The 16,843-nt window shown below is 42.7% G+C and overlaps 1 protein-coding gene across 2 annotated transcripts in view; it reads right to left on the reverse strand.

The window, feature by feature from the left end:
* TBC1D19 (TBC1 domain family member 19) overlaps positions 1-16,843 on the reverse strand; it is a 989,099-nt gene that overhangs the window by 773,775 nt on the left and 198,481 nt on the right. For both annotated transcript variants that reach the window (XM_086964506.1, XM_086964505.1), the window contains exon 2: positions 239-311. In XM_086964506.1, coding sequence (XP_086820632.1) covers positions 239-311 — 73 coding nt within the window. The remainder of the gene's footprint in view (positions 1-238; positions 312-16,843) is intronic.

Raw genomic sequence — 16,843 nt, forward strand, 5'->3', positions numbered from 1 at the left:
TCACTCAATTAAATTGGCAACTTTTTCTAGCATTATAACATTTGACAGGAATCTAAGTACTATCTAGCTGAGATCAATCTGAAACTTATTTTGGGGTTTCAAATACGGATGGAAGAGATCTTATATTCTGCCAACTAATTATTAAAGTAAGCTGAGATAAGGTAACAATTTAAGCTGAATTTGCATTTTGCACACACTTGTTATCGAAGTACAACATAATAATTACTTTTATACAGACCTGCTGTTTTCAAGAACTCCTTGACGTCCTCTTTAAGAGACTCAATTTTAATGTCTGATCTGTGAAGGCTTAACTAGAATTAAAAATAAAAAGCACATGATAAATATAATATTATTCAGAAACAAAGATAATCAACATGTATGCATATTTTAACACACCTCTTACTTTGTAAAAACAAATCTTTGTTTTTCCCGAGACAGTTGGCATTCTCCAATGAGTATATTATTTTAGATTACAAATTAGTTATAACTCGATTGTGCAGACTATAAAACGAATTGCTTTTATTAAGTAAATTAAATGGAGCTTTTTATGAGGCACACAATGAACATTCTACCTGGCCATTACAAGTAGTATCACCATTAAAAAGGCAAGCATTGATAATGACAATAACTCTTTCTGATAACCAAAAATGCAGACCAGACCAAGTGGCTTTGCCAATGTGTGTGTCTGTTGTGGGATGCAACTACTGACTGAGGGCGGAAAAGACCTGCCAAGACTGCTTGGAATCACACTCATCACACAGTTTTAGGTCTGGCTAGAGAACTAATATGTGAGAGGTATGATATTGCTTCTGGGAGTATGTGAGTGATACTATAATAAGAGAGGAAGGGCCACTGGTACAGCAAGACGGCTAGCATTTGAGTGACACATAGGAACAGTGGTCCCAGTGGATAGTTTCATATACATAAAAAGAGACACTATATACATACAATGAATGAATAAGACGTATTGTACTTAGTGTACAATGGTATTTAATCACACTGGACACTCATTTGATTCATACTTTTGCTAACACAGTGTTAAAAACAGTGTCCCAGGAAGGGAGAGGGAAGGTAGGGGTGTTGTGATTAGGGGGAGGATGAGGGAGTGAATGAACGAAAGTGTGATTCATACAGTATATTATTTACACAACAGGAAGGCACATAGATAAGCCAAATTATTCACACAATATCCATAATTCTAGTAGCCATGGTCAAATAACAAAAACACAGTGATTCTTCGCTGTTGTTTCAACTGGCTAATGTATCAGATTTCGACGTTTCGACCCCTAGAGGATTGGAGGTAAGTGAGTCCCTCACGCCGGGGTCTTCCTCAGGAAAGTGGAGGTGAAAAAGGGGGAAGGGTTGATACCTGGGAAAAAGATGAGAAATCATTGAAACCTAACTTTTACCAAAAGGGAAAATAGAAAGAATCAATGGTCTAAGCCCACTACTTTACCCTGAAACAAGCCCTCGTTGGGCCTGGGGGTGAAGAAGATGAGCGTGTAGGCTCCAGTGAGGCGAGCGAGAACAAAACAACCTGCAGAAAAAATGAGCAGGTTCAGTGAGGAATCTGGAACCCACTATAATCGATTAAGAAAGTTGGGCTCAGAAAGGATACTTACATAAGAGGGTCTAAATCCCTAATAATCTGCACAGTGGCCGGGCGTAAATCTCAGCATGGGCCTTGAACTAATTGCATTCTTTAATTAAATCACAATGGGCAATGAAGCTTTAGAGGAAGTACTCTTTAGAAAAAGGGGGGAGGAAGAGTGGGGGTAATGAATTGAGCTCTGCCCAAGTGGGGCAAGCAGCCCCCCCCGCACAGCGTGATCCATGAGAGAGGCTGCAGCGGTGGGAAGAAGAGGGGGGGGGGAGACAGCGCGAAGACCGTGGCAGGTCAGAACGGCCTTAAAGCAAGTGATGGACGCGGGGGGGGGGGCGCGCTGCCGGCAATGAATGTGCCCCCCTCCGTGAGACTGAAAAGAAAGACACTGCGGGGAATGAGATTTTAATATCAATTTATAATCAATTTAATAACTTATCTCATTCGTCAATTTTGGATCGATTTTTCCCTGTCATTGAGTAAAAGACAAACCCTGCATAGGTTAGATAAACCCCATGAACTGACGCAACTCTGAAGGACCACTGACAACTGATGAAGTTTTGAAAGTTTTATATAAAATCAGATTTAAATGCGAAATACAATTCTCTCAGGATAATCTCAATAAGTATACAAAAGAATACAGAATCAATTCGAGAATCAGCCAATTAAAGCATCGATGTGAAGTGGTTCCTTTGCGTCATCTACAGAAAGAGAAATTAATCAAGTTAAATCTGTCCCTACTCTATACTAGGTGACATCCCTACTTCGCAAATTCCTAACCTAAAAAGGTGTCAGCAATTTGAATTCCAACGAAGTTCAAACTCTCTTAGCCTCTAAAGGTATCTTAAGTTTAAGAAGCAGTACCCTCTCTGCCTACCCATCCGCTCTCTAAGGGTCCTCGGCCTACTGCTCTCTTGCGCTCTGTTCTCTCTCAGCGCATCTGCTCAAGTCATCTACTCTTCGTCCTTCTTTCTCCGAGCTGTTCCCTCTCGCCTTCGCTATATTATCCCCGGGGTGCTGTCCCTAAAATACACAATCACAGTGTGGGTGGAACGCCCCTTGACGCCCACCACGGACTTTCCCCGATGATGTCAGCTTCTGGCTTCTTCCATTGCTTCATCTCTTTGCGTCGTCCGTTAAGTTGACCTTTCTTCTTTAGATGTCATCTTCGTCTTCTTGTTGGCGACTTCTACTGACACTTTCAGATCAAAAGTCATATGAACTTAAACAAGACTTTAACTTACAACTGCGATTCTTTGACCCTTCTAGGTCCTGTGAATGGTCATTCAAAACAAGTCTCAAATTCTAAGCGCTTCTTATCACGTTCAGGTCATAAACCTCATCCAGCGTTGTCACCCTAAATCTAGTAAGCGCTAGACTTCTCGGCTCTCACGTCCACATCAGCTATTCACGACTCCTGTGAGCCCACTAAATTACATACAGCGGACTACACTTCTGCAAAGCCTTGGTCAGTCAGGTTAAAACAACAAATGACCTAAACCCTTCTAACATTTCTTGCAAAAAGCTTTCTACACAGTATAACCTTTAACATATATATATATATATTCGTATTTAGCAAAGTCTTACGTGTGTGAATACATTATACATAGAATACAAACTACATAGAGTATAACTTTATATTCTCATTCGCTATATCGTGTTATACATGTTCTACGCATTTCTTCACGTTTCATTTCTCGCCGCTTCTCCAGTTTAAGATTACACACGTACATGAATTCTACTTTACGCGTTCTACATTTCATAAGCATTTCTACACCATTTCTACATCAGCCCACTACGTATATGGGCCTTCTAAATCTAATAAATGTCCTAAAGTGAATACAGTTACATTTCCTATATTACTTTGGATTATATCGGTTATCTATATGCTATAAGTGTCAACTTCACATTACGATATACATTTCATTCCTACGTTATACGATGTGCTTGTAAATATGGCCTATACATATTCTTTATTCAAATTTGCGCTCTCTCAGTCCCCCCTTTGATGACTTTTAGGAGTCATCACTAAATGCAATTTGAATAACAACTTTAAACAGAACTAGTTGCAATATTCCCTCTTTTCATCGTTTCGAGAGCTCTTAAGCTTTTGTACTGTTGATCTTGTAAAGCAGCTAATCTCCTTTCTTGCTCTCTCATTGTTCATTGTAACCGATTCGACCTATACCATTTATACAATTTTACTAAACCTAACAATGTGATTATACAAATTAATACTATGAATACAGGCTTTATTATATACCACACTATGCTTTTACCAAGGTTGGCAAACCAACTTCCAACCTTTCCTACTCCATGACCGACTTTTTCCCAAACGTTTATTTTTGATAAATCTTCGATTTCGTGGTGAATCTGTGTAATGTTTTGTATGACTTTCTCAAGTGGTTTTGAATTATCAGGAATATAAGTACAACATTCCTGAACCTTCAAAGCCTTACAAACTCCGCCTTCTTTTGCTAGCAGTACATCTAAAGCAAGTCGGTTCTGAAGAACCATTGCTCTAATCGACTGCATCTCGCCCTCTACTAACATTAATGACCTTGCAGTACTTGCAGATAATCTATCCACTACTGTAGCCAGTCTCCTGATCTTAACATCGTTAAGTATTAAACCTAACATAGGAAACATCGCTCCAAATACGTCTCCAACCACTTCTGCATCTCCTACTTCCCTTTTCGCTCTCGTCGAAGCCTTTCCTTCTATTATCACTACATCCTTTGCATGATATATTTTGGGGAAGACAATTGCCAAGTAACACGAACCATACCAATTGTCAGGTAGTTTTACATAGGCACTTCTTCCACATACAAAATACACATTCGGAATAGCTTGCATTCCTTTCATAAAATCTTTCGTATATTACTCTAAACGAAAAGCATGTTCGCAATTCACTTCACCTACAAATACATTCTCATAATACGTCTTGCTTCGAGTTAAACATAACTTTCCTTTCTGCGTTCTATCCAATGCTATTGGACCATTGCTCCCTTTCTTTTTATGTGCCTTCTCTTCTTCGGTCCAATCTGTTTTCCATTGTCCTGACATTTTTAGAATCTTCTGCCTTCTGTATCTATCATCTACTTGTCCTATGAACTTCTTCTCAACCTCTGACACCTTGCAAGTTAGATTATTTCTGCGTGCGTATGATGTATCTAATGTATCCCATGGAAGAAAGAATTTAGCTAATCTATCCTCCTTTTTATAATAGTCCCACTTATTCATTTGTTTATAATTCGGAACTTCAGGCAGTACCGAATCATAATTTGAAAAGTAGTACTCGAATCCTTCCCTACCATAAAATATACTAAGCAGTAAACTACAAGTTATCCCATAAGTCAGTGGGAGATGATGATATCTAATGCCTTCGTCTACAGAAGCCGGCAATTGCATACAAACATAGCAATCTTTGGCCTCCATGGCATCGATATACTCGTACAATAGTTTAGCATATGCATTTGACCTATAATTTCCCTGTGACTCGTCTACATGTAATCTACGAGCTTCATCTGCCAATAACGCCTTTTCACGTATCACATTGCTCTCCTTGTTCTTCCCCACAAGAGCAGGTTTCAAAGTCGTTACAGGCTTTATATCTACTGTCTCTTTATCAGTTTCATGTCCTATTATGTGTCCTATTGTGTATGATATTGTCACTACTGTAATTATGAGAAAAATTACTACTGCTATCAGTGTACCTACTATACATCTAGCTTTTCGGTTCGGGTTGCCGTTCTCCATGTTATCGAAACAGCGCAGCTCCTTCTTCTGCGAAAAAGTTTTTCTTTTCCAGTCTTTGCTCGCTTTATTTGCTTTCTCAGTCTGTAAAGTGCTCTTTATCAAAAAAAAAGTCTCTTTTCGCAACCAATGTCTTTTTCTCTTTAGCAACAGACAACCCTAACCCTTCTCCGTCCTCTAAATGTAATCCCTAATTTTATTCTTCTTTCCACTCGGCGCTAGGTTATCTTCTTCTTTATATCGTTTATATACAAAAGTCTTTTATGCATCAACAATTATTCTCGCACCTGCAGCTTTCACAACAATTTCTAATAATTCAAAACGGATGACTTTTTCTTCTTCCTCTGGAATTTGATGACCAAAAGTCGGAAACTGTAATCTATTTAGCACTAGATCTTGAATTTGACTCAAATATGGGGGTATGGGAAGTGTGAAAGTCAGTAACCCCTCAGTCTCGAGTCCAGGCGTCAACATCCATATCTCCACTGCCACAAATGGATCGTGATCGATTACTTTCACTTTCTTCACTCTCCCAGATTTCTGTCCCCAAGACATCTGCTAGATAAGTCCACTCTGGGGTGGCGTACCTTCTGCAGGGCACACGTACCCTTCTCGATCTCCTTGGACTTTCTGTTCCTGAGTCTGTAGTTTCCTCTTCCTGGTCCGATTCCTCAGCGATCGGGACAAGGGCTCTTTCTTGATCTGCTTTCAAGCTTGGCCTTCTCCTTCTCTCCGGCCAACTAGCTTCGTCATTCCTTGTCCTCCCGCTCCTTGTTCTTGGACTTGTCTCTTGATCACTCTCTGCTTGTTCCGTATCTGATTCAATCTCCCAATTACTCTCTTCTCCTGAGGCGACTTCGGTCTCACTGGTATCCTGACCTTCGTCGACCTGTTCCGTCTCAGTCTCAGCCTCTTCGCTCACCTCCACAGCTTGGCTTTCCCCCTCTATGGCTTCTCCGCTTTCCGCTGGATTCTCATCCGAGAGAGGAGCTGTTTCTTCTAGAGGTGTTGGCACTCTTCGGGTGTGTGAGGCATGTATCCAGTTTGGCAGACCTCCACACTTTACTGCAGTATTCGTCACAAGTATGACTTGAAACGGTCCTCCCCAGCGCACGTCTAAGCAGTTCTTTCTGACATGCTTCTTCACCAGGACCCAGTCTCCCGGACTCAGGTCATGGCACAAATCTTGTGCTGATGGAACCTCTGCAGCCTGGACCTGGAGGGACACAGAATTAACGGCATCAGATAGTCCCTTACAGTAGTCCAAGATCAAATCGTCTGTGATGTTCACTAGAGCTGCAGTCGGAACCGATGGCAATCTCATAGCTCTCCCCATTAGCACTTCATGTGGAGAGAGACCTGTTTTTCTATCCGGTGTGCTACGTATGCTCATAAGAACCACTGGAAGTGCGTCTGGCCAACTCAGGGATGTTGCTGAACAAACTTTGGCAAGTCTGGACTTTATCGTGCTGTTGATTTGCTCTACAATCCCTGAAGCTTCTGGTCGATAGCTGCAGTGTAACTTCTGATCAATACTCAAAGCTGAACATAGCATCTTCACTATTTCGCTGTTAAAATGAGTTCCTCTGTCCGATTCCAAAGAGGATGGCACCCCAAACCTCGGTATCAACTCTCTAAGTAACAATTTTGCTACCGTAAGTGTATCGCACCTACGTGTAGGGTAAGCCTCAACCCATCTAGAAAATATGCAAACAATCACTAAAACGTATCTGAGTCTATTGCATTTAGGCATTTCTATAAAATCAAGCTGCATTCTATTGAAAGGCCCCCCAGACCTCCCAATGTGACTCAACGTAACTGGTGTTCTCTTTCCCACGTTTAGTTGCTGACAGATCGTACATCGCTGACACACTGCTTCTGCCGCTACTCTAAACTTGGGATTAAACCACGTTTGTCTGAATACTCTCACCATAGCATCTCTACCTATGTGCGCTGATCCATGCAATTTCCTTGCCATTGGACTAATAAGTTCATTTGGTAAAACTGCTCTTCCATCGGCGGAGATCCAGAAATTCATCTCACTTCTGGAACAACCCGCTGTTTCCCAACTCTTTTTCTCATCATCTGGTGCATTTTCCTGAACACTTCTTAATTCATCCCACGTATCTACAGTATCCAACAACATTGTCAATTCAGTTCTTTCCTGGATTCCCCCCACTTTTACATCAGTGTGAGAATATCCCTGTTCTGCGCAGTAACGCGCTACTTCATCCGCATAGCGGTTACCTAGTGACACAAAATCTACGTTTTTTGTATGCGCTGCACATTTGACCACTGCAATAGCAGTTGGGCCTTGCAATGCCTCTAACAAAAGTCTCACGAATTCTCCATTCCTAATGGGAGAACCCGAGGAGGTCATGTAACCTCTTTGAGACCATAACTGCCCGTAATCGTGAACTACCCCGAAACCATACTGGCTATCGGTGTATATGGTGACTCGAAGTTTGTCGCCCGCTAAGCAAGCACGAGTCAAAGCAACAATTTCAGCTACCTGAGCGGAGTGTACTCCTTCCAGGCAAGCGGCTTCTATTACTCTCGTAATTGTGCAAACTGCATAAGCTGCTCTCAGCTGACCGATATTGTCTCTTACACATGAACCATCAACAAAGAATATTTCATCGGGGTCAGTCAATGGCTCATCTACAATATCGGGTCTCGGTTTGGTGCATAGTTCAGTCACATCAAGGCAATCATGGTCTGTACAAATTTCGTCGTCAATCTCATTTGGAAGTGGCATCAAAGTTGCAGGATTCAAGACGGAGCATCTTTTTAGGGTCACATTCTCGGCAGCCAGTATGACTTGCTCGTAGCGTGTGAGCCTGCTATTCGTCAGATGCTGAGTCTTAGTCCTGGTCATTAACAATTCTACAGAATGCGGTACGTACACAACTAACTGATGACCCATTACTACACTTTCAGAACGTTCAATGCTGACACCCGTTGCAGCTACGGATTTGAGACATCCGGGCAACGCTGCGGCTACTGGATCTAATGTAGCCGAGAAATACGCCACTGGCCTGCGCGCATCTCCGTGGATCTGAGCTAAAACTGCTAACGCGCATCCCTCTCTTTCGCAGCAGTAAAGCAAAAATGGTTTTGTGTAATCCGGCATCCCTAAAGCCGGGGCACGACATAAGTCCTCCCTCAGCTGCAAAAACGCCATCAAACAATCTTTGTCCCATGGTACCGGATCACTTACTCCTTTGTGCGTCAGTTGTAGTAACGGTTTTGCCTTTAGTGAAAAGTTGGCTATCCACTGCCGACAATAACCGACCATACCTAGAAACATCCTGACTTCTCTTTGTGTTGTAGGCGCGTTCATTTTCATGATCGCCTCTATCCTGTCTGGAGACACCTTCCGTTTTCCCTTTTCAATCCTATGGCCCAAGTAATGCACTTCAGTCATACAATATTGCAATTTACTTGGAGACACCTTGTGTCCGTTCTCGGCCAAGTGATTTAACAAGGTTATGGTGTCTTCTCTGCAAGCTTCCTCAGTTTCTGACGCAACCAGGAGGTCGTCTATGTACTGGACTAGAACCGAGTTCTTGGGCAGTACTAGACTTTCAAGATTTCTTTTTAATAGCTGGTTAAAGATCGATGGGCTTTCTGTATACCCCTGAGGGATACGACACCACGTTAAGACGCGATCTTCCAGCTTAAAAGCGAAAAGATACTGGCTCTCTTCATCTAAAGGAATCGAAAAGAAAGCCTGGCACAAATCTATCACGGTAAACCATTCAGCTTGGAACGGTATCTGAAATAATATCACTGATGGATTCGGTACCACTGGACAACATGAGACAACAATGTTATTAATCTTCCGAAGATCCTGCACTATTCTGTATTTTCCACTAGGCTTCTGCAAACCCATAATCGGGGAGTTACATGGACTACCCACGATCTCCTTCAGTATTCCCTGTTTAATCATATATTCGATCACAGGCTTTATCCCTGCAATCGTCTCTGGAGTCAACTTGTATTGTGGAGTTCTTGGATACTCAGCATTGGGTCTTACCAAGATCTTTACTGGTTCTACTCCTTTGATCAGTCCTATTTCTTCTCCAGTAAAATCCCACACCTCAGCTGACACTTTCTCCCTCAAATCCTGTGGAAGTTCCTCCAGTGTTAAGGTAGGATATAGTTCCACGCACTCTTGCGAGTTTACAACTTTAAAATCGGCATCCTCATCATTAGTCTGTACTTCTACTCCTTCAGGTGTACAATGTATTGTGCAATTCAGTTTACACAACAGATCTCTTCCTAGCAAACACACAGGGCTAGAATCACAGATCACAAACTGATGTTCGTCACTGTAATTCCCTATTTTTACTGATACTGGTTCCGTCAAAGGATTTGTCATCCTCTTGTTTGCGACTCCTACCACCTGAATCGTCTCTCCCGATATTGGCAAACCTGGGACTACCGCTGATCTCAACGTGGATCGAGTGGCCCCCGTATCCACCAAAAAGGTTGTAGGACATCCAGCTACTTCAGCCTCTACGTATGGTCCTCTCTGATCTACTTCCAGGGCTGCTCCTAGAGTACAGTCTTCCTCCCTATTCACTCGTTGTCCTGTAAGAGGATCAACGTAGTAGCATTCTTCTCCTCCTACAAACAATGGCATTTGTCTATAGGTTTTCCCTCCATTTGTAATGCGAGGTGGTTGAGGAAACGGGGCTCGAGGAGTCTGAGTCCCCCCTTTGATAAACTTTCCCTTCGGGGCTGCGGCTCCCTTAACCACGTTATTCTGTACCTCTTCCTCCTCTTGTTCTAATTCCCCTGTCTCAACATTGTAAGGACACTCGCGTCGCCAATGTCCCACTTCGTTACACTGATGACACCTTGTTGTCTTTTTCAGTGTCGCGATATCCATTCTCGGTCTCGGTCTTTCTTCCTCATCTCTGCTCTGATTATTCTGTTTCTTTGCTTGCGTTCCTGTTCCCTGTTGCCGCTGTCCACCCTTTCCAGCTGCTTGCATTTGTACCAGCATTAACTTTTCCTTGAGTTTCTTTGCCTTTGAATCTATCTCATCGCTACAGTACCTTGCATACCTCAGAATTTCGTCTAAAGGTTTATTCTGCCAACAGATCAGATGCTGTTGTATCATCAGGCTTATGTCTGGTCTTAATCCTAAAACAAACTTCGACACAAACTGTCCTATGTCCTTAGGATCCATTACGTCTAACCCACTGTATTGTTTAAATGCTTTCAGTAGCCTCTCATAGAACTCGTGAACTGTCTCTTTGGGCTCCTGAGTTGTTCGATCTATCTTAACCCAGTCTATATCTTGCACTGGCACTTTCTCTTTTAGCCATGTTATTACTCTTTCGTATTTCTCCATGACTCTATCCGATGGACCATTTGTCCGAGTATCTCTCGGAGGCTCGCAAGTAGGCCATTCAATACTAAGTTTGCATGCCGTCCACAAATCTTCGGGTACTACGATATCGAACAATGTGTTCAAATCGATCCACAGCACCTTAGAGATTTTCACGAACCTCTCTACCTGCTTGTACCACTCAACGGGGTTTTCTCTAAGCTTTGGGAAGGAATTGGTAAATGCCGCCAAATCCCCCCTACTCCAGGGTACGTGAACGTAGTTTCCGTTCGCGATTTCTCGCAAAGGGAAAGCTTCCATTCGCATTAGGTCTGTGTCCTGGGACTTCACAATTGCACTTCTTCTGACAGATCCCTTCTTAGACCATTTTTCCTCCCATCTATCCAGATCTCTCCATATTCAGATACACATGACTAGTTCCCGTATGTGTACTCTTAGTCCAATCGTTCTACGTTCATCCAAATCTAGGTCTGTGCAATTTAGCCTATGATTGGGCTGTAAAGCTTTGGTTCGTGACAGGTCTATCATATACCTATTTGCCAAATTAGATAAATTTTCATGAGCTGACCTCGCTCTCCGAGTAACGTCCTTGGCTAAAAACAATATTTCATCTGGTGCGTACAACTCTAATCTCTCTATTGCCACTGTGCCATCAATTATTTCATCTAAGTCGGACTTCAAACTCATTACATCGAGCCGTTTTGCTTTTATTTCAGCTCTCAGTATGTCAGTCCTAGGTGGTTCGCTCATACCCCTCTCACCTCCACTATGCGCCCTACGCCTAAACACAGGTGAGTTATGAGGAGTTTTCCTTCCATCTCTTTGTTCCCACCTCTCTAGATCCCAAGCCTTTCCATCTTCCCGTGGGGTGTGGTGGAACATTACTCCATCCCCCATCCCTACATTGCGTCTTTTCGGCTCGGTTTCTCCAGATTCGAGATAGGATCCACCGTTCTGTTCAAAACCACTGTAACTCGCTTGCTGTCTGGTGTCGCTCAATAACCGATAAGGTCCTTCATGGCCCTCCATGCTCCCGTGACCTCGATCCTGATCACATGAAGTATGGCGGGACGTTTCGCGACTCCCTATATTCTCATGACTTCGCTCGCGTTCACCGGATGCATGGCGAGATCCTTCACGACTCTCCATGTTCCCGTGATTCCAATGTTGCACTGTTTCACTCGGGGTATGGTGACTGCATCTGAAAGTATTACGGTACTCCTGCGTCCTTCGTTCTCCTTCACTAAAGGTGACGCGAGGCACTTCGCCACACCCTGTACTCCTGTCGTCGCACATTTGCCTATTGCCGCTGATAGTAGGACAATTAATTCCTCTGCTTTCCTGACTCCCTCTCTCCCACTCCCGGCTGCTTTCGCCAGCTCCACAATGAGAGAGGATCCTGTTATCCTGGTCTCTCCACTCTGCTCCTGTTTCTAAACCTTTATTCCGAATCTCTTCGGCGGTATCCCATTCTTTCAGGTATTCCCTTAATTCCTTATGGGATTTCGGTTTTGGTCCCCTTAAGTCCATTGGCCCTCTTTGACGCCCTTGTTCTACCCAGGGACCTGTTGCGGCATCTAATGGAGTACTCCGACTCATCGGTGCTAGTATCTGTCTCTGAGGATTCATCATGGTACTCCTATTCTCCATCTCTGCCCTTTCCCTGTCCCATCGTGCCTGTTCCTCCTGCTGGACCCCTTCTGGGTTGTAGATTGACACAATAGGGCCTATGGTAACAGGTACCTGTAAAGCGTCTGGCATTTGGTAGGACCTTGCATATTGTGTCTCTGGCACCTTCTGGACCACTACTCTTCCCACCACTCTCTGTTCGGAACTAGATTGAGGTACTTCCTCATCTTTCTTGGCATCCCACTCTGTTACTGGGATCGATTTATATTCCCCCACCTAGCTCCGTCTTCTTGTGGTAATATGGGACTTGCAGCCCCTCCGCTGTACGGAGGTGGTCTATCCGTTAATAGCCTCTCTATCAGATCCTCTTCTGTCTCGCTTTCCTCTTCTTCCTCTAGAGGTTTCTTTTCTCCCGTAAATTCCAGCATCGGGTACAGTTTGTCTGCTTCTATCTTTTGTACCCTCCACTTTTTGGCTTCATCGTCCCATTTAGCATCCTGCACTGCTTTTACCGATCTTCTCACTCTTTCTTGGCGCCTCTTTACGCTCTTTTCGTGTGCTGTTCTAAACCATACACTAAGGGCTTCAAACTGTGTTGGCCTCGGTAGAGGTCTCGTTGCAAGCATTACCGCTTTCAGTTCGTTCAATACATCTAGTTTAAACGTTCCGAATCTCGGAAACGCCAGTTCCTTATTCCCTTCAGTTAGCTTATTCCACTCGGAAATCCATAGTATCGAGTGTAAGCCTACATTTACTGCCATATGATAAGCTGGTGTGCCTTCTGGTGGAGCTTCTTCTCCGGCATATAAATTTCTTCTATTCCTCCTAAAGAGTGCTCTTAAACTCTTAAAACACTTCATCCTTGATACTCTACTATTTTCCTCTTTCTCTTCCTTGTTTACGTCCCAATGACAACCAACCAACCAATCCCTACGCGGCTCTCACTAATCGGCCTATCTCAGCGCGACTCTACGCTGACCGACCAATCTCAGCGCGACTCTTCGTTGACGTATGACAACTAACCAATCTCAGCGCGGTTCTATGCTGACATCACTCGTTCCCTCTGCAGCAATTCTCCTTCTTTCTCAACTCGTCTCACGATTTCGCATGCGTTTTCATTCATACACTGAAAAATGACTACTTCCGTCCAAGCGATCACTTTTCTCTGACTGTACGGCCACAGTCTAACTGTAATTTCTACCTCAACTGGCGAAACGTCTTCCCTCTTACGGTCAGACGATCGCCTCAACTGATAGGTTACTTACACACAGTAAACGTACGACCAGCGTCCGTTACTCATTCACTCACTCTTACGCTCCCCCTATCATCGGTCTGTCGGGCGATCAATGGTACCTCATGACCCCCTTTCAATGGTAGACAAATTACTCTGGGTGTTCGATACACCCGAACCACTTAAGCTCTCTTTGAACTTAAGATTTTATCCGGTTGCGCGCGCTCACAACCTTCCCCCAATCACACTACAGGCATTCAACTCCGCTTGACATTACAACACAAGTACAACATAAAATACCGCAATCTTACAACGCATGACCCTTATACTCACTCTCGACCGACTCTGCTGCTTTTTCTCTCGTCGCACCGTCAGCACCGTCTTCGGCAGGGATTCATCTTCTGGTCGTCGATGACTAGGGACCTTGGGGTAATCTAGACCTGACCTAGGTTGTCTTCCTCAAGAAGAGAACCATCTTTCTCTGCTACCAACTGCGGGGAATGAGATTTTAATATCAATTTATAATCAATTTAATAACTTATCTCATTCGTCAATTTTGGATCGATTTTTCCCTGTCATTGAGTAAAAGACAAACCCCGCATAGGTTAGATAAACCCCATGAACTGACGCAACTCTGAAGGACCACTGACAACTGATGAAGTTTTGAAAGTTTTATATAAAATCAGATTTAAATGCGAAATACAATTCTCTCAGGATAATCTCAATAAGTATACAAAAGAATACAGAATCAATTCGAGAATCAGCCAATTAAAGCATCGATGTGAAGTGGTTCCTTTGCGTCATCTACAGAAAGAGAAATTAATCAAGTTAAATCTGTCCCTACTCTATACTAGGTGACATCCCTACTTCGCAAATTCCTAACCTAAAAAGGTGTCAGCAATTTGACTTCCAACGAAGTTCAAACTCTCTTAGCCTCTAAAGGTATCTTAAGTTTAAGAAGCAGTACCCTCTCTGCCTACCCATCCGCTCTCTAAGGGTCCTCGGCCTACTGCTCTCTTGCGCTCTGTTCTCTCTCCGCGCATCTGCTCAAGTCATCTACTCTTCGTCCTTCTTTCTACGAGCTGTTCCCTCTCGCCTTCGCTATATTATCCCCGGGGTGCTGTCCCTAAAATACACAATCACAGTGTGGGTGGAACGCCCCTTGACGCCCACCACGGACTTTCCCCGATGATGTCAGCTTCTGGCTTCTTCCATTGCTTCATCTCTTTGCGTCGTCCGTTAAGTTGACCTTTCTTCTTTAGATGTCATCTTCGTCTTCTTGTTGGCGACTTCTACTGACACTTTCAGATCAAAAGTCATATGAACTTAAACAAGACTTTAACTTACAACTGCGATTCTTTGACCCTTCTAGGTCCTGTGAATGGTCATTCAAAACAAGTCTCAAATTCTAAGCGCTTCTTATCACGTTCAGGTCATAAACCTCATCCAGCGTTGTCACCCTAAATCTAGTAAGCGCTAGACTTCTCGGCTCTCACGTCCACATCAGCTATTCACGACTCCTGTGAGCCCACTAAATTACATACAGCGGACTACACTTCTGCAAAGCCTTGGTCAGTCAGGTTAAAACAACAAATGACCTAAACCCTTTTAACATTTCTTGCAAAAAGCTTTCTACACAGTATAACCTTTAACATATATATATATATTCGTATTTAGCAAAGTCTTACGTGTGTGAATACATTATACATAGAATACAAACTACATAGAGTATAACTTTATATTCTCATTCGCTATATCGTGTTATACATGTTCTACGCATTTCTTCACGTTTCATTTCTCGCCGCTTCTCCAGTTTAAGATTACACACGTACATGAATTCTACTTTACGCGTTCTACATTTCATAAGCATTTCTACACCATTTCTACATCAGCCCACTACGTATATGGGCCTTCTAAATCTAATAAATGTCCTAAAGTGAATACAGTTACATTTCCTATATTACTTTGGATTATATCGGTTATCTATATGCTATAAGTGTCAACTTCACATTACGATATACATTTCATTCCTACGTTATACGATGTGCTTGTAAATATGGCCTATACATATTCTTTATTCAAATTTGCGCTCTCTCAACACCGCTGAACAAGTGAAGGTGGAGCACAAGCAGGGACTGTGTGCGGCAGGCGCCCTAAAAACAAAAGGGTACTGTCTGGCACTTCCACGATACTGACGCCTCCCCTCCCCTGCACAATAGGAGTGTGAAGGAGAGAAAACACTACGCTCGCAGCATGAAAGAAGCTGCCGGGTCCTTCACAAGTAAAGCGCTGAATGTGTCCAAATACGACCTATGCATTGAGATCTGGGGCTCTTAGAAAATATGATAAATACTGGAGTGTGTTTGAATGTTAGTCACTGTTTGTTAACTTCTTCCTCTTTTTTGTGTACATATTTCTGGAACGTATTGTCAAAATCCTTTTTATTATCAATATATTGCACTTCGCACATCGCACTTTAAAAGAATATCTTCTCTTAGAATTTAAATCTGTGTCTGCACTAGTATGATCCACTCTCAGCCTGCCTATTTCTGGATAATGTATTTTGCACTTTTTCAATTCTGATGCGAAAATTGACATGTAGTGTTTACCTATTTTTTATGAACTCTCAATAAAAAAATAAAAAAGAAAAAAAGACATTTGTTTGCTATCATTTGCAGATTTCTGGCCTTCCTGTGGCCCTATAGTTTCACTCCATAATTCATAGGTGCATATGGCGGACTCAAAGTTTATGACCAAAGCTATTTGCAAATGGATAATTGCACCTGTGATGTGGCTCATAGTTTTTTTGGCCATGACAGCTTATCATTGATGTAAATACCAAGATAATCAAAGTATTTTACTCACTCCTAATTGGCTCCATAGATTTTAAAAGTAGTTTTTAACTATGTTGATGTATTTAAAGGCATGAATTTAGTTTTATTGGTATTGAAGGGTAGTTTTTTACTGTTACAATATTTTTTGAAGCCCTGGAGTATTTGGTGCATAGACAGTTCAATCTGGGACAGGATGACTGCATTGTGGGGAAATATCAAAATGGGACGTTGTATATCTCTCAATTTAGAGATGACGTGCCTGTGTGGCATTTGCCCATATCATTGATGATTACGTTAATTAGCGTCGGCACGAGAATGCCAACAGGTCAGACTCCTAGACCAATGTTGAACTCAGGTGTGTACACACCTCTTAGGCCATATCGTAGCCTGATATAAGTGCTGGAGTGCAGAAATTAGATTTTCGGGTG

The sequence above is a fragment of the Lissotriton vulgaris genome, chromosome 3_2 (assembly GCF_964263255.1).
Source record: "Lissotriton vulgaris chromosome 3_2, aLisVul1.2, whole genome shotgun sequence".
NCBI lineage: Eukaryota > Metazoa > Chordata > Amphibia > Caudata > Salamandridae > Lissotriton > Lissotriton vulgaris.